The 23530-nt window shown below is 37.8% G+C and overlaps 3 protein-coding genes and 2 long non-coding RNA genes across 8 annotated transcripts in view; 3 read left to right on the forward strand and 2 right to left on the reverse strand.

The window, feature by feature from the left end:
- Positions 1 to 387: 387 nt before the first annotated feature.
- On the forward strand, positions 388 to 2386 carry LOC123875169. 3 transcript variants are annotated; one of them, XR_006798088.1, is made up of 4 exons: positions 388 to 436; positions 796 to 976; positions 1235 to 1323; positions 2040 to 2386. It is a non-coding gene; the product is annotated as an uncharacterized LOC123875169 (long non-coding RNA). The 3 variants fall into 3 exon arrangements; XR_006798087.1 differs by lacking the exon at positions 388 to 436 and having other exon boundaries at positions 547 to 976; positions 1223 to 1323; XR_006798086.1 differs by lacking the exon at positions 388 to 436 and having other exon boundaries at positions 547 to 976.
- Positions 2387 to 3072: 686 nt separating this feature from the next.
- Positions 3073 to 4755, reverse strand: LOC123875159 (testis-specific serine/threonine-protein kinase 2). Its single transcript, XM_045920846.1, has one exon. The coding sequence runs from the start codon at positions 4448 to 4450 to the stop codon at positions 3416 to 3418; it is 1035 nt and encodes a 344-aa protein (XP_045776802.1). The 5' UTR covers positions 4451 to 4755; the 3' UTR covers positions 3073 to 3415.
- Positions 4756 to 6458: 1703 nt separating this feature from the next.
- LOC123875155 (exocyst complex component 5) lies at positions 6459 to 16589 on the forward strand. The gene is made up of 13 exons (XM_045920836.1): positions 6459 to 6609; positions 6697 to 6828; positions 7571 to 7678; positions 9030 to 9227; positions 9593 to 9841; positions 10453 to 10670; positions 11293 to 11520; positions 12087 to 12246; positions 12829 to 13061; positions 13967 to 14147; positions 14662 to 14818; positions 15590 to 15762; positions 16382 to 16589. The coding sequence occupies exons 1-13, from the start codon at positions 6577 to 6579 to the stop codon at positions 16475 to 16477; spliced, it is 2166 nt and encodes a 721-aa protein (XP_045776792.1). The 5' UTR covers positions 6459 to 6576; the 3' UTR covers positions 16478 to 16589.
- LOC123875171 lies at positions 15668 to 22572 on the reverse strand. Its single transcript, XR_006798090.1, has 4 exons — positions 22561 to 22572; positions 19196 to 19199; positions 15822 to 16203; positions 15668 to 15789 (listed from the first exon to the last, which is right to left on the reverse strand). It is a non-coding gene; the product is annotated as an uncharacterized LOC123875171 (long non-coding RNA).
- The window catches only part of LOC123875157 (ETS-like protein pointed), a 199542-nt gene continuing 192987 nt past the window's right edge, over positions 16976 to 23530 (forward strand). For both annotated transcript variants that reach the window (XM_045920839.1, XM_045920840.1), the window contains exon 1: positions 16976 to 17134. The gene's annotated coding sequence lies outside the window, so the exon portion shown is untranslated. The remainder of the gene's footprint in view (positions 17135 to 23530) is intronic.

The raw sequence follows: 23530 nt of genomic DNA on the forward strand, positions 1-23530 counted from the left end.
ACACGCAGACTGTTTTTAAGGTTTTTTAACCGACTTCAAAAGAAGGAGGAGGTTCTCAATTCGTTGGAATTTTCTTTTTTTGTGAACTAAAAAGGACTAAAATTAACCCAAGGTTCATGGATACGTCAGTGTTTCTCGTAGATATAGGTAAAGGGCAGAGCATAAAAGTATTAGTAGGTATTTACTTTTGATAGGTAGGAACATACAAAATAATATTGCTCAAGATAAATTTCATGTCACGAATCAATGTTTCAATTATGAAATTATCAACGCATTACGAGTTACTCTTACGATGCGGACGTTTATCATTCTCACAATGGACTAAGAGGCCGTGAGGGCTAGACCATCGTTATTTTATAAAAGATGAAAGTATCTATGCGCATTGTCACTATAAAGTTCGGATCAGTTCGGATTCGGATTCTTATGTAGATAACAGGTAACCAAAATGTATAAAATCTTTGCTTTGGCAGATAATGTACCTAAGTAACAAAGGTGTATTAAAATTTTTCGTCAAAGTAGTTAGGTATATAGTGTATTTTTTTTTCGGAATAGTTATAGGTACTCGTAGGTATTAGAAATCACGTCATGCATTGCCAGACACTAGTACCGTGTCAGAGGATTGCCACGATACTAATTATAATGCTTGACGTGAATTTTAGTACTACGTACTGAAGAAAATATAAAAAAAAAACACTTTTCACTTTGACGAAAGACTTTGTACACCTTTGCCTCTTTCTGTCAATGCCACGATGATCCAAACTTCATAGTTCCTCCCTGTGTGATGGCAATGCGCAGAGTTTCAGCTTTTAGAAAATAACGAAGGTCTGGTCCTCACACTTCTCTCTACAATGTACCTACTTACTAAGAGTACCTAGGCTGTTTCGTTTAAATAGGTTAGGAATATTATTATTATTTTTATTCACTGAAATAGACATTGTAAAGCAATCGAGTCCTGAAATAATTGAGTACGAATATGGTAAGTTCATGGTAAGTTCATGATTTACGTAGTTTTTCCGATTACGAGTTAGCCCTCAATTGCAACCTTACGGTAATCGACGGCGAACCCGACTAGAATAATTTTAAAAATTGCCCCTAAATGCCCCTGCCGGAATCGAACACTCTCAGTGAGTTAGTAGTTACATACCTACTGAAAATGTCTGTCTTAATGATTCTTATCAAATGCTTCCTAGTCTTTCAAAGTATTCTTTCTGCTTCTTCAAAGCATTGTTTCTAGGTGAACGCGTTTCTGGCGATACCTTGTCATATGTTTACGTTGGCATGGTGCCAGCTTATCAACCACACTACAACTTCAGTGTTAAACTAGTAAGTAGCTTCACTTTATGTGTTTAAATTTTTTTATAATACCTACTAACTGGCTTATCCTGGCCTCGCTAGGTGGAATTTTTGAAATCCCATCTTTGGGAGTAAATGTGTGGCGGTCGCCACAATGTTCACAGTAAATGACGTTTCACAAACTAAGGCCTCATTCATACGAGAGCTTTTTTAACGTACGTTAAAACAGCGTTCAAATAGAACAAATACCTTCCCGAGTAACTGTTCACACGACAACCCTTTTTAAGGCGTACAACGTTAATACCCGCCAAGTTTTAACGCAACGCCTTTAAAACGCTTGTGTGCATTAGGGCTAATGTAAAAAGGTCAGCAATCACTCGATATGAACCTAAGAAGAAAAGCAACTTAAACGATCTCGTTCGACCACTACCACCACCACCACAGGTATCTTCAATCACTCAGTAAGCCTGAGTCAGGCTAACGAAATGTCAACCTCAGAAGCCTATATTATGAAGTTTTGTTGGTAATACTTTGTCACCCATAACCACAAGATTTCAAACGAAGTGGGGCAAAACGGTAATTTTCACTCTTGATGCAACAAAGTGGGGCCAACGGGACTTTTCCCCCTTATCTCCCACTTTCGTGGGATCTTAAGCAACTGAAGCGTTGATGAACTAATTTTGTTATTTTGCCTCGAATGGTATCGAAAAGATATGAAAAGTGAATATTTTTTTTCTGTATTTCAGCCATTTCTTGGTTCTTTGAGTAAGGATACACAATTGACATATTTAAGAGTACATTATTCAAATCCCCTGTCTAAAGTAAATGTATCTTACAATCCTGAGATCTCGATGCTAGAGTTTTTTATAAAATATCCATTCATGTCTTTTCCATTTGGCATTGACGCATATTCCTACAAAGTACCTAGGTATTCATAAAAATAAATAACTCAAGCAGTGAAATCGTGCAAAATTCCGTTACTAGGTAGGTATACTTAAGGGTAGTCCTGTAATCAATTAAATGCACCTAATAAAACCTATGTATTGAACCTATGTATATGCAATGAATGAATAATGTTACTTGAAATACTATCTTAAAAATTGTTTTATTACCTACTGTTTGAATAAATGCCACATCCATTTTGTCAACCCTTCTTAATTCACTGTTTACAAAATATACGCAATGTCTGTGTGAAATACGGGTTTAAAGATTCTATTGAATTCCTCAAAATTGAAGGTCTAGAAGGAATAGAAATCTACATCTAAGTTTTGACTAAACCCAGCGGTTTGAGTGTAAGTAGATACCTACCTATGTTGATCTCTACATAGTCATATAGAGACTCATATTGAGTATGTATAGGTACTATAGACTATGTAGGTCTATACTTAATAATATTATAGAGAGGAAAGATTTGTTTGTTTGTTTGTAATGGATAGGTTCAAAAACTACTGAACCGATTTTAAAAATTCTTTCACCTTTAAAAAGCCACAGTATCGGCGACTAACATAGGCTACATTTTATTTTCAAAAAATTAGAGATCCCTATGATAATTGTAATAATGTGCAAAAACCTCAGATCTGAGAGCTTCCGTGGCGTGCGGTAACTGAAAACAGTTTGGTGGGATTGTTCTTCTTAAAAAGTTCTAAAAACGAGTCGCGATAGTTCCTATATTTATTTTTAAGGGTCTTAACCATTAGCCTATCATGGCTCTACAATATTTTACAGATTTATAATTACACCTATAATAAACTACTTACATAAATAAAAACAGAATTTGGGACTATTTTATACAAAATCTTTATTTTCACTATTGACGACTAACAATAGTTACGAAGTCAATTGTAAAAAAAAACTCAAAATAATAAAATAAATTTACGATTTTTGACGGTCGAAAGGTGTACTCTAATATAAAATACAAGTAGGTTACTGTCACTGCTGTGGAATGCATCTGCATGTAACTACGGACCCTTCCACAATACTTGTGGTGCCACTTCGCATCGCTTCGCATCTTTAGCCACTCTATACTAATAATACTGTATTACCCACGATGTGTTGTGCATTTTCATAGAATTTTACGATGCGACATCGCACCGTAAGTATTGTGAAAGGGCTTTAGAGACTATTAGTCGTGGGAGCGCTTGTTGATGTCGTCGTGTCTCTCGCGTTCCATTTCCCGATGGTCACCAGAGACGCGGGCGCCGGCCGACGTGCCGGCTTCGTCGTGCTTGCCTGGCGAGTGCGGAGCTGAAGGAGCGGATTGCACTAACCGCCCCATCAGACTAGCACTCTTATCTTTTCGAGGTCTCGTCCACTCGTGAGATAAAACTCGATCTAAAGTAAGTCGTAAAGTGATGTCCGGTTCGAGAATGTGCCGCACGATGGACTTTGCTGCAGCAGATACACTGTCACGAATTCGGGACCGAAATACCCAATTACGAGACATTTGGTCTTTGAGAAGCTTGCGCAGGTTGGAGTCATCGAATGGCATAGAAGCGTTAAGCATTATGAATAGTATGATTCCTAGAGACCACACATCAGCAAGTTTTGGGTTGTAAGGTGTTCCACTCACCACCTCGGGCGCCGCGTACGCTGCGGATCCGCAATAAGTTTGGCTCAGCACGCGTCTGTTTTCACCATCCGTACAGAATCTCGCAAAACCAAAATCAGCCAACTTTACGTTAAATCGTCTCGATAGCAAAATGTTCTCACATTTGAGGTCTCGGTGAGCAATGTTTTTGCTGTGTAGATACTGTAAACCATTAGCCATTTGACGGAACCATAACTTGGCCTGGTTTTCTGGCACAACACCACTCCGCTTTATGAAATCCAAGAGATCACCATTATCAGCATAACGCATAAAAATAAACACTCGTGGTCCCCGTTGTAGGATACTGTGGACTTGAATGATATAGGGGTTCTCTATTTTTGTCAAGATGTCTAGTTCACGAGGAAAAAACTTTTCTAAAAAATCTCGAGGTGCCTTTTCTTTATCGAAGATCTTGCAGGCGAGGTGCATACGCTTGGGGCTGGATGCATCACAGTATTCCGCCAGATGGACAGTGGCGTACGATCCTTGTCCGATTTTTTTGCCGATAAGATAGCCTCTTTGTTCCAAGGCATTGACCTCGGAGCTGCGAGGACTGAGGCGCTCAGCCATTGAGCTCTAACAATTTTATCCTAACCCGGTTAGGATACATTGGACATCTCACGCTTTACGTTATTTAGAATGTTCAGTGGACCTGTCAAATTGTTCGATATAATAAATGTGTATATTTTCCACTCAACTCTCATGAAAGAGAGTAAAACAATACAATATTCGTTATTGGCACGCACAAAATTTTATCAAAATATTACGACATCACAAAGAATTTGGATATAAAAAACGCTTCCACTAGCAGCAAATCTTCCAAAAAGACGTTTTTGCTACATTAATCAATTTTTTTTCTTTTGTTTCTAAAATTAAAACAATTTTTTAGACATGCCTGTTGTAGGTATGCATGAAAGAAGTATGCATGTTTGATGTACCTCCCTTAACACTAGGTACGCCTTGTTTTTATGAATTTTACTTATTTTTTCAGCAAGTATTGCAATGTATTTTTACGCAAAACTAGGTGCCAAAGGGGTCATTAAAAATCACTAAAATCAATGCCGGATACATAGTTACATAATATGTACTTAGACGTTTTTATTTATTTATTTAAACACAAGTTAGCCCTTGACTGCAATCTGATCTGGTGGTAAGTGATGATGCAGTCTAAGAATATGGTAGTGGGCTAACCTGGAATGGGTATAGAAGTTTTTATTACACCATTATCTCTTCGGTTTCTACTAGAGCTGTAGCGAACCGTATGTATTCGTTACTGAGTAACGGGTGCGCCATCTACATAGTACCGAGTACCGAAACGTTACTCACAAATGCATCTCGTTACTCGCACTTTTCGTCGTATGGCCGTTCCTACACTGTTTCGGTTCACGCAAGTACCGTAGATACGTGTATTGAAATGTTTGCTAACCGTATGTTTTACGCGCAGGCGCGCTCATTCGGTGAATTTAAAAACGTACGCTACAATAACCGATGTTTGTTTAGTTTATTGTTAAAATTTTAAAAACGTACGATTCTGTTATAGTATCGTTCAAATAACCATATGAGCTTAATAATGAGAGTTATTTTGAAATTGTAGACAGACACTCTAATTTTATTTATTAGTATAGATATTTAACATAAGCTCAAGCTCAAGGTATTTTTTTTTAATATTTTAGTAGATTCCGTCAACAGTTCACTTGTAGTTCTACACTTATTAAATCAAACTAAATTGAGAATAACTTAAACACACGTCTGGTTCAAAATACGGAAAAGTGAGAAAATGCACCTTACGCAGCTTTGTATGTAATGTAGACCTAAGTATGTTTTCTACAAATTACGAATGTTGCGACGCCGCGACATCATACTGTCGTACGCAATACGACTCGATTCGTTCATCTTACGTGGTATCAAAAGTAACGAGTAACGATACGAAAGTAACGAGTACTAATTGTTATAGTAACGAATGCATACGGGTACGCTCGTTTTCGTTACTTTTACACCTCTAGTTTCTACACGGCATCGTACTTACTGGAATGCTAAATCGCTTAGCGATGCGTCTTTGCCGGTAGAGTGGTAACCATAGAGTAGGTACTTTGGTGGTAATTAGTCACGGCCGTAGCTTCCCACCAGACCAGACCAGAGGAAATTTAGAAACTATAAAATTCCTAATTTCCCCTATTGGGAACCGAACCCGGGGCGTTCCACTACAGCGCTCACCACTGCGCCAGTGAGGTCTACAGCGAGAAAGACAGAGACGTTTGTCTAAAAGTTATGTAGTTATTACTTCATCTGTGCATTATGAGCTATGGTTTAACAATTTAAATGGCAAGTCCATAGTAACTAATTAAGTTTAGATTAGCAGGCGCAGGTTCGAGTTCATTTCCTCCTACTAATTCTTTCACAAGTTTTCCTGAGTCCTGACTTCTGTTCCTGATTCCTGAGCTCTGCCATTAAAACTTCCTCACTCCTTCAATACACCTTCAATCTACTAACACTTCCGAACGGTGTACTAAAACGTCATTTGTTTGTCACATGTCACTATGAATGACTTTTCACTGCGGTCTGTCAATGTCATTGTTGATAAACAAATTTTTAAAATAAGGAGGAAAGAGGCGTAAAAAACTTAATAATTGAATTGATTTTCGATAAAATTTACACTTTCTTAATTTAAAATACCAGTTATTTTAGGAAAAGCCAAGATGATGAACCAATACATAAAGGAATTAGAACAGGTATGTTCAAGTTACACATTTGCCGATGACTTTCTTCAATCCATTTAAAGATTTGCAATTTCTAATATCAAATAACTACGATTTAAGGACCCATTTGACCCCGATGAATTTGTTGAGAGGATGGTACGCCGCAGCATGCAGGAGAGTCGCCTTCAGGACGATGAATTTGACCCAGAAATGATTCATGACATATTCACACAAGCTATCCAGGATTTGAAAGTAAGGGACTGCTAACATGGTATGATTATTGAATCCTTAACCTTGAGGTCTTCTTGTCCCGAGTGTGGTGAGGAAGGCATCAGTTCTTCAACTTCCAGGGTGTCCAACGTCTTCATTGGTAAAGTGGTACCTGCAAGGTATCAGTGAAGAAGACCTAATAAAATCTTTCCATAAGAGACTTGATTGTTAGGTTGACAAAAGCAACAAGTACATTCGAGATGGATAGGCTGCAAGGACGACAGCTAGAATCTCATCTCACAGGAACGCAAATGGTACAGAAGGTTATGCTTGTGCGAGTATATGGAACTAAATGGGATTTCCGAATCTTTGTCACATTATATGCTTATAAATTATCATCATAATTGTCTTAAAATCATATTTGTTTTTGTTCTTCAATCACATCGCAACATATCAACAGATCAACACAATTTTTGCATTGGATATAGTTAGTTAGAGAGTGGCATAAGGTCCTTTTTAGTCATCAGCTAGTTATTTGATTATTTTTTATATATCATTGGAAGAATTATTTACTTTATACAATCAATCTATTCTCTTCTCTGTACCAATTTTTTGTAATATCAATTGTATCAATTATTATAATATAATAGTATCAATTGGTAAATTAAATAAGCTATTAAGTCACTGCTAGACTGCAATCTGTCCTGGTGGTTAGGGAAATATCAATTACTTGAGACACTAAGATTAAAACTACTTTAGGCTTATATTATTTGCTTTTGCTCAGGTACTTCAAGAAAGGCAAGAGAGAAAATGTGCTAGACTGGAGCAAGCCGTGCAGGAAGAAGAGAAGTTATATGTGACTAAACTTTCCGAGATAATGGAACAACATTCTGTAAGTCTTATCGTCCTTTACTTTATAGTTGCCTTATGGACACTAACCTGCAACTTTTCAGTGTGTTGTAATTTAACTATAGCTAGTCACACTAATATTATAAAGGCGAAAGTTTGTGTGTGTGTGTGTGTGTGTGTGTGTGTGTGTGTATGTTTGTTACTCCTTCACGCAAAAACTACTGGACGGATTTGGCTGAAATTCAGAATGGAGATAGATAATATCCTGGATTAGCACATAGGCTACTTTTTATCCCGGCAAACCAAAGAGTTCCCACGGGATTTCGAAAAACCTAAATCCACGCGGACGAAGTCGCGGGCGTCAGCTAGTGTTAACTATAGTTATCAGTGAAAGAGTTTTCAGAATCATATCATTCTTTGTTTTACATACAGACCAACTCTTTTGTTTTTACAGACTAATAAATTTACCTCTATGAGTCTATACTAACATTAGTATAAATTTAATACAAGATATTTTAAGGATTGTCTAAAATTGTCTGACTTGGTTTATCTTTTAGTTTATTTGTCGTATATTTTAATTGGAACCTCGAAACCGAACCGAACCACTGGTAGAGTTACACTAAATTGATTGTTAACACTTCCCTACATGAAATAAATATATTTTGATTTTATTAAATGTAGGCCTACTTTACAGATGCTTAAGAATTTAGAAATGAACCACTGATTTTGTAGTTTCGAAAAATTTGTTACAGTAGCCGCATGAACCATCTACTTTTCATATCTATTGTTTGTGACTCCACATTGGTACCAACTCCAAAAAAATAATCCTAATCCTCCATAATATTATATTTGATAATAAATTAAATTGGTTTTTTTACTTTTGGTAGTGTTGGTGGTTATTGAAGTGGGGGTTTTTTTTAATTTTTTTATTTCACAATTACTAGTGGCTCCACTGTATTTAAATATACTAATCCTGGTAAAAACCCTACTAATAAGATAAAATCATACAGTTAAATAAAGAATCTCCTCCTTCTTCTCCCTTTTTTGAAGTTGGTTAAAAACAAGATTTGCTGTTTATTTAAACATCTTTGTGGAGAGATCCTTCTGTTTCTATAATTTTTAGTCTCTGTTAAGTACTCTGTTATATTATTAGCCATGTTTCACACGACAATAATAATATAATTAGAGCCTTGATAGCGGAGCGCTTGCTATGGAGCGGACAGAATTCCGAAAGATCGGCGGTTCAAACCCCACCCGTTGCACTATTGTCGTACCCACTCCTGGCACAAGCTTTACGCTTAGTTGGAGGGGAAAGGGGAGTATTATTCATGACTAGCATAGCTAATAATCTTTTAAAAAACTTTAAAATAGTAACTCATGGTTTTCTATTCCAGCACTGTGTGAATGTATTCAGTTCGCTAGATGAAAGAATGTCGCGTTGTGGAGGCCGCGCTTTGGACGTAGGAGAGAAGTTAGGTGCTGCCAGAGCTCCTAGAGCGAGGGCAGCTGCTGCGAGGGATCTCCTGTCACATTTAGCGAACTTCCTGAGCCCTGGCCCTATGCTTTCTGACTTGTTCAATGATCCTAATAAGGTAATTTAAAAAAAAATTGTTTTGCACTTTCTATAGACCATGTTTGAAGCATGGCCAATGGCCATAGGTGTAATTAGATGTCCCAGTATTTAAGTAGTGCATGTTGCTACGTGCATGTGTATCTATCAAAAATAATGTTTTTGATACAAAAATCTCTTCCTAAAGTTAATCAATTTGTATAATTTTTTTAAATGAAATGTGATTTAAATATTTATTATAAAATATGTAATTTGATGTTGGTTGCATTTTATTCACAGCTGAATTCTATTACCATAAAATTATCCAAGTTTGACATTGATATTTATAAACAGTACCAGTTGTAGTATCTTTTATAAGCTAAAAATATAACAATCTTAATTCCACAGCTTAATGAAGCGGCCGATGTAATACAAAAGTTGTACACAATTGCTCAGGAGCTACCCCCTGATAAGTTTGAAGTAGCCAAGAAGAAGATAGAGGCAAAGTATGATGAAATTGAAAGGAGCCTCATTGAAGAGTTTGTGAAGGCTCAGAATCAAGGCAATGTTGCCAAAATGAAGGACATTGCCACTATTATGACTAATTTTAAAGGGTATTCTCAATGTGTTGATGCTTATATTGAAACTAGCCAAATGGTAAGTATATTTTAAATTACGTTTGATATAACACATAGTTGGGTCTACACTTTTTACCAGATTAAACTATCGTGAGTGATTTAGTATCACTGATCATTAGTGTCTTTCCAACTGAATTTTGGGCACGCTGGCCAATCTCTATAGAGATTAGCCATCTGCGCGAAAAATGTAGTAGTGTACAAGTGTGCGCACAAACACAGGTACGCTTTCTAATCCCCTGTCGGTATAGTCTGAAGGGATGGAAAATCCGGAAAGACCGGAGAAAGCTTAGCGCAAGACCAATGGCTTTTCGTGCTCTCCGAGGCAAGGAAGCGAAATACCGCCAGCTTCCTTGCTCTGTGCTTAGTACTGAGAATTCTTCAACAGACCTACCATCCATTACCTATACACATTTGGCTTGATCCGGGAGTCTAACTCAGAATCTCGCTATCCGCAGTATATACACTAACCACTCTAGACCAAACTATCAGGCATTATGAGGCAGTCATATCAGTCATGCCGCCTCTCGCATTAACGAAAACAACTGAAGCCAAAGTAGAAAGTACAAAAGACCGTGAGATTGAGGCTTTGTCTTGTGTGATCAAAATATTCTTTTGCTTATACACTTTCAGAACACCTTACTTGGCAAGGATATATTTTCAGCGGTCCTTCCTCTCTGCAAGAAGAACTACACCGTGATCAGTAGTGTGTTCCCTAACCCTGACCAGGTGATTAGCAAGTTTGTGCTGAACATCTTTCACCTCAAGCTGCAGAAGTACATACAAACTAAACTGGCAGATAAAAATGATATGGACAAGTATTTGCGCAATTTGTATGATATGTATATCAGGTAAAAATAATTTGTTTTGTTGTGATAACCTTAAATGAATTTGTATGACTATACTATTTCATTATAAAAACCCTTCATATGGGTTTCATATAAAAGGATTGAATTTCTGTAAATTGAAATGAAATGAAATGAAATGAAATGAAAATTAGTCTATAACAAGAAACTCTATGTAATCTCTCTAAAAATATTGCTGGCTATATATAACTTGCTTTTGCTTATAAATTGATGGCTAGGTACTGGAAATTGTTGTCAAAAATTGTAAAGCAATGTTTATGATCGACTGACTACACATAAGAGAAGAAAGAGTATTTCAGAATCTATAAGCAAGATTCTTTAAACTTTTTCTGTTTAGTTTGTTAAAATATATCTTTTGAACACTTAAAATTGTAGGTACAGCTTTAGCATTAATTTTTTGACGTGACAACGTCTTATAATTCGATAGAGCCGGCTGCACGCACGAAAAAACATGACTCATGCGGCGTTACCTCGCTCTGAGGCGTTCCATGTAAGGGTTGAAGTGCAAGCGAGAGCGCGGAACGAGCGACAAAGAAGCACATCGGCCTTTGTTGTCACGTTCAACTATCGTCAGTAAACCGACTTTACAGACAACCAATTTTTTTAGCACACAAAAAGTTTGTGATGAGCTGGTAGCTGCAAACTTAGTGTCAGCGGATGGGAACACGGCTACTGGGGACCTTCGTAGGGAAGCTCTAGTTAATGGAGCGATGGCAGGAGCTACTGACGGATATGCCGCTTTGGAGATACGAAGATTGAAGGCTGTTCTATCTAACGCGTTGAATGTTTATTATAACGAGAAACAGCACGTTAAAAAGCAGATCCAGGGTGGAGGGTGAGTTTGAGACAAAACTGATGCATTATTTTTACCCGACTGCGCAACGCAAATGAGTTGGTATGTGTTCATCAGTCTATATACGTTTGTTTGCTTTTGTGGCGCTCTAGAGACGTGTTGACCGATTTGAATGATTTTTGTACCAATAGATTTGTCTTTATGCTTAAACTAAATATCATTAAGTTATCAAAGTAACGAAAAACACTATGGCGCCCACTAGACGTTATATTTACTATGGCAAACTGTATGTGGTCGTTGTTTTTCTTGGTCCTTGAAGGTCCTTGAAATTCATAGTTAGGTTTCTTAGATCATTTACCCGTTTAAATAACCATTTACTATTTTTGACACAAGGCCCGAGGCTTCAAAGTTTTGTAGCTGTCACTATTTTCACTGTGACTTTTTTGGTGTGGATTTATGGAATGTAAAGATCTCGTCGGAATCCTTCAAAATACTTTCTTAATGAGGGTCTATAGAGTATAAATGTAACATGTCTATTGTCTATGGTATAATGTCGTTGCTAAAGCCTTTGATCACCGTTAGTACATAACATCAAAGACTTCTTCTAGTTTTCAAGAGCTTCGGCGTGATTTACAAGCGGTAATAGGAACACGGGCAAATATCAACATCGCTCAGATTGAGAACTATGGCGGTGAAACCTTCCTCAGCGAGCAACTAGTACAGAAGATGCTGAGTGACGCCAAGACATCGTTTACCAGATGTAAAACTGTGAGTATTAAGTTCATGGTAGGTATAACTTATTTGAGTGCAATAGGTTTGGTTTCCTAATAGACAACTCTTCAACACTTTTCTGTAATGTAATATCTGTGCCTAAATATTGCTGATGCTGAGACCAAAACCTAGATCTGTAGTTATTTCGGTAATAAATAGGGCAAGTATTAAAAATAGAGTAAAAAATAGTTAGATCTAAAAAATAATGGTATTTTCTATCAGAGGATAAAGCCTTTTACGCCTAGGCACAGGATAGTAATCCTGTGCCTAGGCGTAAAAGGCTTTGTGAAAAATTCCTAAATCGGTTATGAGTAGAAAAGAAGAGTCAAGCATTAACTCGGCGAAAATTTAAATCCTCTCTGTTGCCTATCCCGTGGGAATTTCGAAAAATCTGACCTTATTTATCGTCTACATTATAAAAGGAATCTGTGTAAAATTCCAGCTCTCTAGGTCCTGGACTGGGCATTGATAAGTCAGTCAATGACTCAGGACTTTTCTTTTTGTAATATTATATATTGATTTCTATAAATTTTGTGTGCAGCCTAATATTACAAGCTTTATTCTCATCTGTTTCTGCAGCTATGTACCCCCAACGAGCTATCTGCTACTACGATAGCATTACTGGACACATTGATACAGAACTTGCTCATAGAGCACGTGGACTACGCGCTCGACTTGGGCCTGCAGTCCATCCCCATTGCGGAGAACAAGTCGCCGCCTCAGATTTACTTCTTCGATATCGTGAACCAAGCTAATAAAATCGTTAAGATGTTTGGGGAACATTTTCAGGAATCGGTGCTACCATGTTTGAGGTACTTGACAATATTTTATTTTCATAATATACTTGCAGATGCCCGCAACAGCTTCGTCTGCGTGAATTTAGGTTTCTAAAAATCCTGTGGGAACTTTTCTGAGATAAAAGTAGCCTATGCCCGTCACCGGAGGCTCGATTACGGTAAAATGACAGCTACAGTTTCACGATCGCAATCACCTCTGATTGGTTGACGCTCACTACTGGTTACAATGCGTTGTTGCAACAAGCATAGCATAAAAGCCAATCACAACAACTGCAATTGTAATGATTGATGCAGGTTTTACGGAATCGAGCTACTGGTTGATGCTCGCTCACTATTAGCTGCAATGCATTGTGGCAACAAGAATACCATAAATTGAGCCAATCACCACAATTGCGATTGTAATAAAGATTGATACAGGTTTTCTGGAATCGACCTACAGGATGCGAGCTATCTCTGTAATAAATAGTTAATGCTCGCGACTTTATCCACGTGAATTTAGGTTTTTTAAGAATCCAGCAGAAATTCTTTGATTTCCGGGGATAAAAAGTAGCATAAATGTCTCTCCCTAGGATACAAGCTATCACTTTACCTTTCATCGATTAAACAGATGGGCCGTGAATAGCTAGTAGACAGACATACTTCGCATTAGTAAAGATTAGATTGTGTTGCCACCTGCCACTTCTTGATTTACGGGTTACCAGCATTAAAAATACGGAACATGATTTTTACATTTAACGACTCTAAATTTTTGTGTGCTCTACAAACAATAGTCTCACGACTGGCACCTAAAGTCACGAGGTTTGACAGTTCTAAATTAAATTAGGTTTGTCTGTCCCTTTCTTATTACATTGGTAAGAAAAAGATGCGAATACTGTAAAATTTAGTTGAACTTAGAATCAGTACCATTGTTTATTTAACAGTAAACAAGGCGAATGTATCCAACGAAAGAACACCATAATGGAACAGCTGGAGAACAAGTTAGATGCAGGATTGGAACGTGCCATCTCCGCTATAGTAGGTTGGGTGAAGCTCCACCTTCAAACTGAGCAGAAGAAAACTGACTTCAAACCCGAGGGAGATATTGACACCTTGGCATCGTCCGTAAGTAACTACTCAGTTCTATTACTATCTTGTTTCCTTTAATAGTATTCTTGACAACAAGCTCTGCAATGCCATAACTAATTGCATGCCATAGCATCCTCATCCTGAAGATGCTGATGAATTAATTTTTTGTCTGCATTTAATGAATGTGCAGTCCAATTTTCTTTCTGATATTACTTACTTCTATTTTGAATTGCACCAACATACTGCACAGATAAACTGAATTGCTCAGTGGCACAGTTTTCAGCTTTTTTATCTTTTTCATATCTTCCTGATAATAATTAATTTAAGTATTTACATTTAAAATTAGTTATCACTACTTATAAATGCGAGTGTGTCTGTTTGTTCGTTTGCTGTTCTATAAAGCCGCAACGGAGCAATGGATCGACGTGATTTCTTGTATGGATATAGTCAAAAACCTGGGCAGTGACATGGGTTACTTTTTACAGGTTTTTATAGGTTCTCACGGGATTTTGAAAAATCTAAATCTATTAATGAAGTTTTATTCCAACAGGCATGTGTAGCAGTTGTATCCTATTTAAACTCAGTGATGGACAAAATACACACAGAATTGGAAGGAGATAACCTGCATGCAGTATCTTTGGAGCTAGCCGTCCGTTTGCACCGTGTCATATACGACCATTTGCAGAATTTCCAGTTTAATTCTGCGGGTAAGAATTTACCTTCTTTGTCGGGGGTTTTTCCGCACTTCGACGTAGTTGTCCGTTGTCCTAGACATGGTCGCTAACTATGGGCCTCATAAGAAAGTGGGCGATAGAGGGAGCTATGATTGGAGTTTCTCTACGTTATCACATGCGTCCATTAATAGTCCATGTATACACTATACAGGGTGTAACAACGCTAGCAAAAACGAAGACAGGTGAAAATACTGATGATTACTGATAAGATGCCATAAAAAACTACAAATTTTTTTTAAAAAATCCTGTATTTTTAAAAGTTCACAATATATTGCAAATAAAACATCTGACTGACGCTAGAGGTCAACGACGTTCCGTAGACAGGTCACTCGAAGTCAATGCCGCGTAGTAGGTGGGGCATTGACCTGAGTTTTGCACGGTATGGATAGCGTGCAAAGGTCGGGTCGGGTCGGGTTTAGTATTTTTCAAACCCGTGTTGTAACGCGGATTTTGAAAATACTAAATCACTAAAACTACAAGGTAAGGCAAATTGGCATTGGATTGTGTTAGGGTAGTATAATAATAACGCTAAGTTTTTGCTAGGGTTCTGGTGACACCTGTATTATTCTGTATATTCGAGTGTAAATCTTTCTTCTTTATGTGCCTCTCCATTACTGAAGGTCAGCAGTCAGTTTAAACTTCTCCTTGTTCATGGCTAGCCGGAATAGTTCTCCTACTGTTTTTATGCCAGTCCATCGAGTGTAAATAGGGTACTGCAAAACAACTTTTATTTCTATTAATCAGGTGCAATGATAGCGATATGCGATGTGAAGGAATACCGCTCGGCGGTGTGCGGTCGCGGCCCGCGCGCGGCACCCGCTCCTGCGCACGCCTTGTTTGACACCTTGCACGCACTGTGCAACCTTCTGCTGGTCAAACCGGAGAATCTGCATCAAGTCTGCGAGGGAGAGACACTGGTATGTAGTTATCTAACTAATTAATACCTAATTGATATAAAACATCTATTAGTATCTACTAATAGATGTTTTATATCAATTAGGTGCAATAATACACCAGGTCTGCGAAGAACAGACTAGTATACCTAGGTAATTAATTATCCAGAGGAAATATAAAGAGGGTATTACAAACCTGATTGGAAATACTCATCATAAAATCAAATATGTAGTTTTTTAATCAATTGAGAGTGGCGTCCAAAGGTAGAACTCAAAAGGTCAAAGAAGTGAACTATTTTTGGGTTAGCAAAATGCTGTGTCATAAAAATATTATCTATGTCACGTACTCGTAGAACACGTTTTAGTTGACTCTGTAATTTATAATAATTATGCTGTTTGGTGGAATTTTCCGATTTGTCTTTAAAATTTATTCATGTTTAATGCGTCTCGTAATTATTTTTATACCTAAATATATACAATAGTAAATCCAATCTCTGAAAAGAGCAACCGCTGACGACTTTCTTGTTGGTTCTTCTCGGTAGAAAGGGCACTCTGAAGTCCGAACAACTTCATTTGAAGATTCAAAAGCACTTGTAAAAGTTTATTTGAATATACTAAGGAGGCTAAATGTTTTTTTTTCTAGGCGGAGTTGGACCATTCAATCCTACACAACTTCATCCAACTGCGGTCGGACTACAAGAGTCATAAGTTATCAAGCTTTCTCAAGGGACTGTCATAATTTATAGCGAACACATTACGTTGTATTAATAGCTCTAATTTATATTTTCCAAGTGATATATTGTTTCTGTATGTTGTTTTAACATTATTTATTAAACTCAATTGCTAATTAACTTATTTGTTTTTAATTAACTGCTGTTAACACCGTTTCATAATTTAAGTTTATCGTGATATTTTCCATTGCTACGCTTGCATTTTGTTGACTAGGTAGAATCTATAATTATACATGAATTTCAAAATCCCATATGTGTTCAAATTACGCTCGCAGCGCGAAAAGTTCATCTATTACGGATTAAAAACGTTAATAACAGCAATCTGTTAAACGATCTAGGCCGAATCGTGTTGAATAATGCTTGCAAAGTGTCGTTATCAGCGATATCTATACATGAAACCACTACGTCCATTCATAAGTTCTCCCCTCCCCGCGGATATTTGAATGAACGCGCGCGTGTGCGTGCGACGCGGGCGCAGCTACGTATGTGTTCGCGGTCCGCGCACAGTAACGTTCGAGCCGGCCGGCAGGGTATACTCCGCTCGCGCCGCCTCCCGTCCGCGTCCGAAGTGACATCCAAAAGGATACCGTGTAACTGCAATAAACACATTCTCGTATCAGTGCTGTGATAATTGCTAATCTGGATAATATAATCAAAATCGAGAGGTAAGTCCGCAATATGAAAGAAAGTATGTTTATTTTCATTCAAACACGACGCCTACGCGCGTTGCTGTCGCGATTTGTGAGCGACGAATTTACATGATATAAGTTCATTCATTGGCTAGGGACTATTTATATTTTTATCGGTACGTGTGACATGAATGGACGATTAGAGCTTTAGACGTGAGAAAGGCTGATTCACTCGTGTTTTTGATTGTGAATCGCTTCGCACTCATCTCTCGTGTTTTGTTTTATTTGGTTTGGTGTTCCAGTGTGTCGAGCGTTATCTAGGTGAGCCGGCGGCGTCCGTTCCATTTCAAGTGGAGTTTTTATTCCTACCTGAGCCGAGTTGATGCGGCACTCGCAACAGGCGAGCCGAACCATAATGGTATCGCATGGCAAAGAGAAAAGCCAGACCACACCTATAAACGACTTGCGAATTCATTTCGATACATCTATCTTACACCTAGTATAAGCTCTACCTACTCTCTATGTGTAATGTAGTAATCTTAAGTGGTATTTCACAATACACAGCTACACAGTTAATATTATTGTCAACTTTTCGATAAGATCCATAAATCAAAACTTTACGGTTTTGCGGACGAAAACATTAAACAGTTGTTATTTGCTGAGAAGCTGATTTTGAAATTCTCAATGACTCTACCTATAAATCATTTGTTACATAGACAACTAAAACATCAAAGTAACGAATCACTCTTTACATTATGATTAAATATCTAATTATACGCGTCAAGAATCAAGATTGCGTTTTGATAGGTGAGTGAAGTACCTAAAGTATAAGTACCTATAACAAAAATAATAGCGACATAATACAGGTCCTATTAATTGTTTCATAACTTTCAAATGCTATCTTAGTGGAGATCTAGGTGCGTTCTATAGGTAGAGAACCTACATATTTATAGGCAGGGACATAAGTAGGTACTACTTTGCATTGTGTATTTAATAGTCATAAAAGATCAGTGAGGATGACGACGAAAAACGAGGTGAAATAGAGGATAATTTGGATACTTTCGGGTACTTCTCAAATCACAAAATATCCGTTATGCCGATAGTATGTTGAACCTAGACAAATGTTCCAGATTCAATACTTAAAATGCTACCACTCTACGAGATGATATACTGCGTTTCATCGAATAGTACCTATGGCGTTTAAATGTTGGCTCCCCTGTCTGTTGGGTGGTCATTGGCACCATATTGGCATGAGAAGACGCAGATTTTGTTTATTTTCATTTCATTCATTCAGGAAAATTAAATGAAAATAAACAAAATCTGCGTCTTCTTATGCAAATATGGTGCCAATGACTTGGACAGACAGGGGAGCCAACATAACGCCATAGGTACCTACTATTCCTATTCGATGAAAATATGGTATGGTTGCCCTATACAAGGGCAACCATACCATATTATCATCATCATCATTTTCAACCCATAGACGTTCACTGCTGGACATAGGTCTATTGTAGGGATCACACGCCACGACCTTGCATCTACTGAATCTATCTTCTCCCTGCGATTCGTTTGATGTCTTCTGCCCACCTAGTGGGGGTCTTTCAAAGCGTTCCGGTGCGACATCGTCATTGCAGCACCTTGAGACCTCAATGCCCAATGGTTTTTAGAACCGCTTCGCAACCCGTTGAGCTATGTCGGTTACTCTGGTTGTCCTACGATCTCCTCATTTCTGAATTGATCACGTAGAGCTCAACTCCAAGCATAGCTCTCTCTATCGCTCAATGAGCTTTCTTATGAGGTCCATAGTTAGCGACCATGTCTGGCGTGTACACCAGGTATACCATATGCAGAAATCATAATACTTTTATAGCCTGTAGGTACGGCATTATGAAAATTATGATTATAATAAAGCCTTGTCGCCTATCATTCCCACATTAAACGTTTATTATGTTATATATCATAGTACCTACATAAGCAACGCATTCTTATCTTTTAACTAACGTGATATCATTTCGGTATCATTGGCACACATGTGTAATAGAGCAGGAATTCCCGGGAAGTTATTCATTTTTATTCGCTTACGAAATAGGTAGGTACCTATCTATTTTCAGGCAGGGCATTAGGAAAACTGAGTATTGAGCTGTTTCAACTAGAGCTGAGGAGCTGGCGAACAAGACGGTGTAATTGCATGAAATAATTTTTTTCAGGAGCAGCAAAAATGAATCTGAAATCTATTGAAACTTTTCCTGTAACTTTACATTATACGCCTCTACGTATGCTTATTATAGCCTGCACCCCTCTGGTTATAGGCCACAATTAATAGGACGCTGCAGTCGTAGATATCTAGTAGTCTAGCCTTGGAAGTACTACATATTTTACTGACCTACGCCACCAAAGATATCAAAATATATCCTTAATATATCATAATGCTTCTGTTTACGGTGTCAAGTTTGTGTTAAGGATAATGATCGTCAATTTAACATCCATGGTTCCATTGCTATAGGTTTTCAATATTTTGGATAGTTACGCAAAGATCAATGACATTCGTTTATTTATTCATCGCGCGATATCCACATTAGTTAAGTATTCAAGGCCCTTCTAAGTCTGCGCGTGTTGGTGCTTCTTAACTAAGGGCAGCAATATCGCCTTATAGAGTCTAAGCTCATTTGCATAGTAAAGACCATAGTTACACTCGTCTTTTAATAATATTATGATAGATTCTTAGAAGGTGCGAGAAATTATTATACTGATAAATCAACAAGAAAACAGACATGATAACAAACCATTCCGACAAGTATAAATGAAACTAGGAGTAACTCCTATTAGGCTAAGTTAAGACTTTAAAAAATTAGCCAAAATCTTTATATCCATTGGAACTCAGGCTGAACAGCCATGCACTTGCGACAATTTGAAGCCCCTCTAATGCATAGAAAGCTCATCAAACATTTTGGAAGACGGACGGCGCTATCTGTTTTAGGACCAGTAGGTAGGTACCTATTCTACCTAGTGCTAAATCCGATTGAATTATATATTCAAAGTAATTTCTTTTTCGTAAAATGTGTGTATAGGTATAAAAAATAAAGGTTTTCAAAAATCCTGAAACACGTATTTACCGAAAGCCCGAATACAAATTTTCATAGAACCGTATATCTATAACCTGAAACAATACAATACGGACTTTCATCCCCTATTTAACTCCGTTAGGGGTGGAATTCCTAAGAATCCTTTCTTATTGAGTGCTTACGTTATAAAGGAAACCTCTGTCAAAATTTCTTTGCAACCCAAGCGCTTCCAAGCGGTTAAATGTATTGATAGATCGGTCAGTCAGTCAGGTCAAGTATTTTTTCATACGTATAGATTCAATAGGTACCTAACTACCTACGCCTACCTATATTGCTATGGTGCGCTTCCATGGGCAATTTTGTAATCAATTATTGCTCAGCAATACCTACTAGTGGAATATGGATCAATCTGGAGCGAAATGGACCAATTATTTTGCATAATATTGCAATACAAGTGTAAATTAAAAATTTATAAAACCCCCGACGATCCAAAGTATCTGAGTTTTCCAAAACATCATTTTCAAATAAATAATTATGTATTTAGGCAACGTCCATCTTGACAGTTTGACATTTGTCTATTGACATAATATTATGAACCTAACGGTTATCTAACCTTCTTTTCTACAAGAAAACTAGAAAAGAGCTGATAACTCTTAAACGGCTGAACCAATTTTTTTAGATTATAGCTAAGAACACTCTCGATCAAGCCACCTTTCAAACAAAAAAAACTAAATTAAAATCGGTTCATTCGTTTAGGCGCTACGATGCCACAGACAGATACACAGATACACAGATACACACGTCAAACTTATAACACCCCTCTTTTTGGGTCGGGGGTTAAAAATGCCGTCATGTGCCCGTGACGTCATAATTGACTAAATTGTCTGGGATTGAGGAATTTCAATTTCCCGTGTAAGCGTACCTAAGGCAAGCTGTATATTTCCGTAAACCGATGAGCGCGGTTATACGAGTCGGTTCAGCTACAAAGTACGAGTAGGTCTGGCTCCAGAAATGGACTCGTTTCTCGCTACTGGGGCAAGCAGGCTGGTGGAATTAACTGAGCAGCTTATCCATACTGATTTTTGCTGTAAGTTTTTATAAAACGAACGGATGCTTGACTGCATTTTATATAATTACTAGCTGACGCCCGCGACTTCGTCCGCGTTGATTTAGGTTTTTTGAAATCCCGTGGGAACTCTTTGGTTTTCCGGGATAAAAAGTAGCCTATGTGCTAATCCAGGATATTATCTATCTCCATTCCGAATTTCAGCCAAATCCGTCCAGTAATTTTTGCGTGAAGGAGTAACAAACATACACACACACACACACACACACACACACACACACACACACACACACACAAACTTTCGCCTTTATAATATTAGTGTGACTAGCTGATGCCCGCTACTTCGTCCGCATGGACTTAGGTTTTAAAAATTCCTTGGAAACTCTTTGATTTTCTGGGAGAAAAAATAGCCCGGGATTGAACCCCGGACCCCTGACGCATGACGCTGACGTTTGAACAAAGTTAGGGTCTAGAATCTAGATTTTCGCCGCTTTTTCAATTCTATTTATTTGATTTTTTTTAATTCATCATTAGGATCACCGTACAATGGAATGATCACGAATTCAAGAGCTGTTTTTATTCGTGTTTCATTCATCTTTATGAGCCTAATCGATCAAAGTAAAAGAGTCTGACGCAGATTCTTTTAATGATACCAGCTACTAGCTAATGCATCTGATTTTATTTTGATCTAAGAATATCTTCAACGTCTTCTTACAAACATTTCCAAAGAGCAGAGAAATCAAGTCATATCGCCATTTTGGAATTGTCATGTCTTCATAATCATCCCATCGCTATAGCATAGGGGGTTACATGCAACGAAATCTGCAATGTTTCGTTTGCGATATCGCGTTATCAAAACTCGAATGTTATCTTTCTACCTGAAGGTTACCAGGTTACGAGGTAAGTTAAATAACTGATCGCATGTTATTTTTCTAACGGAAGTCATACGCGTAAATACTTATGTCAAATGCAATCGGCGAAAGTGTACAAGGTTACTTGGCGATGATTATTCGCCGTGTGTGGCCAACGCTGGCCGGCATTGGTTTTCAATTTTCATACACGCATCAAAGGATCTTGGCGCGATTTGCAAAACAGCGTTTACACTTTGGCCGGTAGTCGCTAGAAGCGTTAGACCGAACGTGAATTGGAGGCTTTAAAAACACGTTAAGTAAGGTAGGATACCGATTACAGACTATAAAAGACCATCGTCATGATCAACCTATCGCGCGGCTCACTGCGGTCAGCTCTCAGAAGGAGACGGGGTTGGCTATAGTCTACCACGCTGGCTCAGTGCGGATTATGCAGATGCGGCTTAGCCTAGGTATCATTATCACAGTTCACGACAGTTTAGGGAACTTCTAACAAAACGTCAAAGCTTCGAGTCTTCGACGTCAGTGGCAGGCGTCAAATGTTAGTAAGTACATTTGACGCAGGTAGCCTTGTGGTAGTGCTATTTTTAACCCCCGATCCAAAAAGAGGGGTGTTATAAGTTTGCCGTGTGTATCTGTGTATCTGTCTGTGGCATCCTAGCTCCTAAACTGATGAACCGATTTTAATTTAGTTTTTTTTGTTTGAAAGGTGGCTTGATCGAGAGTGTTCTTATTTATAATCCAAGAAAATCGGTTCAGCCGTTTCAAAGTTATCAGCTCTTTTCTAGTTACTGAACCTTTACTTGTCGGGGGTGTTATAAATTTTTACTTTACACTTGGTCTATGATTTCTCTTCACCATAACCTAATATTTACTTTATTGCTTAAACTAAATAACTCCGTAAAATTAGAGGTGCGTGCCCGGGATCGAACCCCCAATCTTCCCAATAGGAGGCCGACGTCCTAACCACTAGGCTATCACCGTTTAAAGGAGCAACATACCAAAAATGACTCAGATATCATCTTGGTAACTAAACTAAAATATAAACTAATAATAGCAAGTTAATCTTTTTAATTGATGACTGTTTTGCGCTACGATTACAATCTTACTCAACGATAAGTGGTGAAGCATTGTATGATTGGTCGCTAATTTGTAAAATCGGAGGAGCATGTACAATTTCATATTCCTAATTGCTGTCAACGTAGATGCGATCGTATTGAAACTTGGATGAATTGAACATATTCATCCAATCCAAGTACCGAGACGATAAGACGCTTGACGGAACGACTAAGTATCATTTTGTGGAAAAAAATATGGTTCTAAGCTTTCTAAGCTACTTTAGAGTTAAAATTAAGTTAGTCAAATAAAATAAAATAAAGAAAAAAATATTTTAAATGTATAATAGAGAAAGAAAGTTCAAAGCAAGACTTTATCG

This window comes from Maniola jurtina, chromosome 19 (assembly GCF_905333055.1).
Source record: "Maniola jurtina chromosome 19, ilManJurt1.1, whole genome shotgun sequence".
NCBI classification, from domain to species: Eukaryota; Metazoa; Arthropoda; class Insecta; order Lepidoptera; family Nymphalidae; genus Maniola; species Maniola jurtina.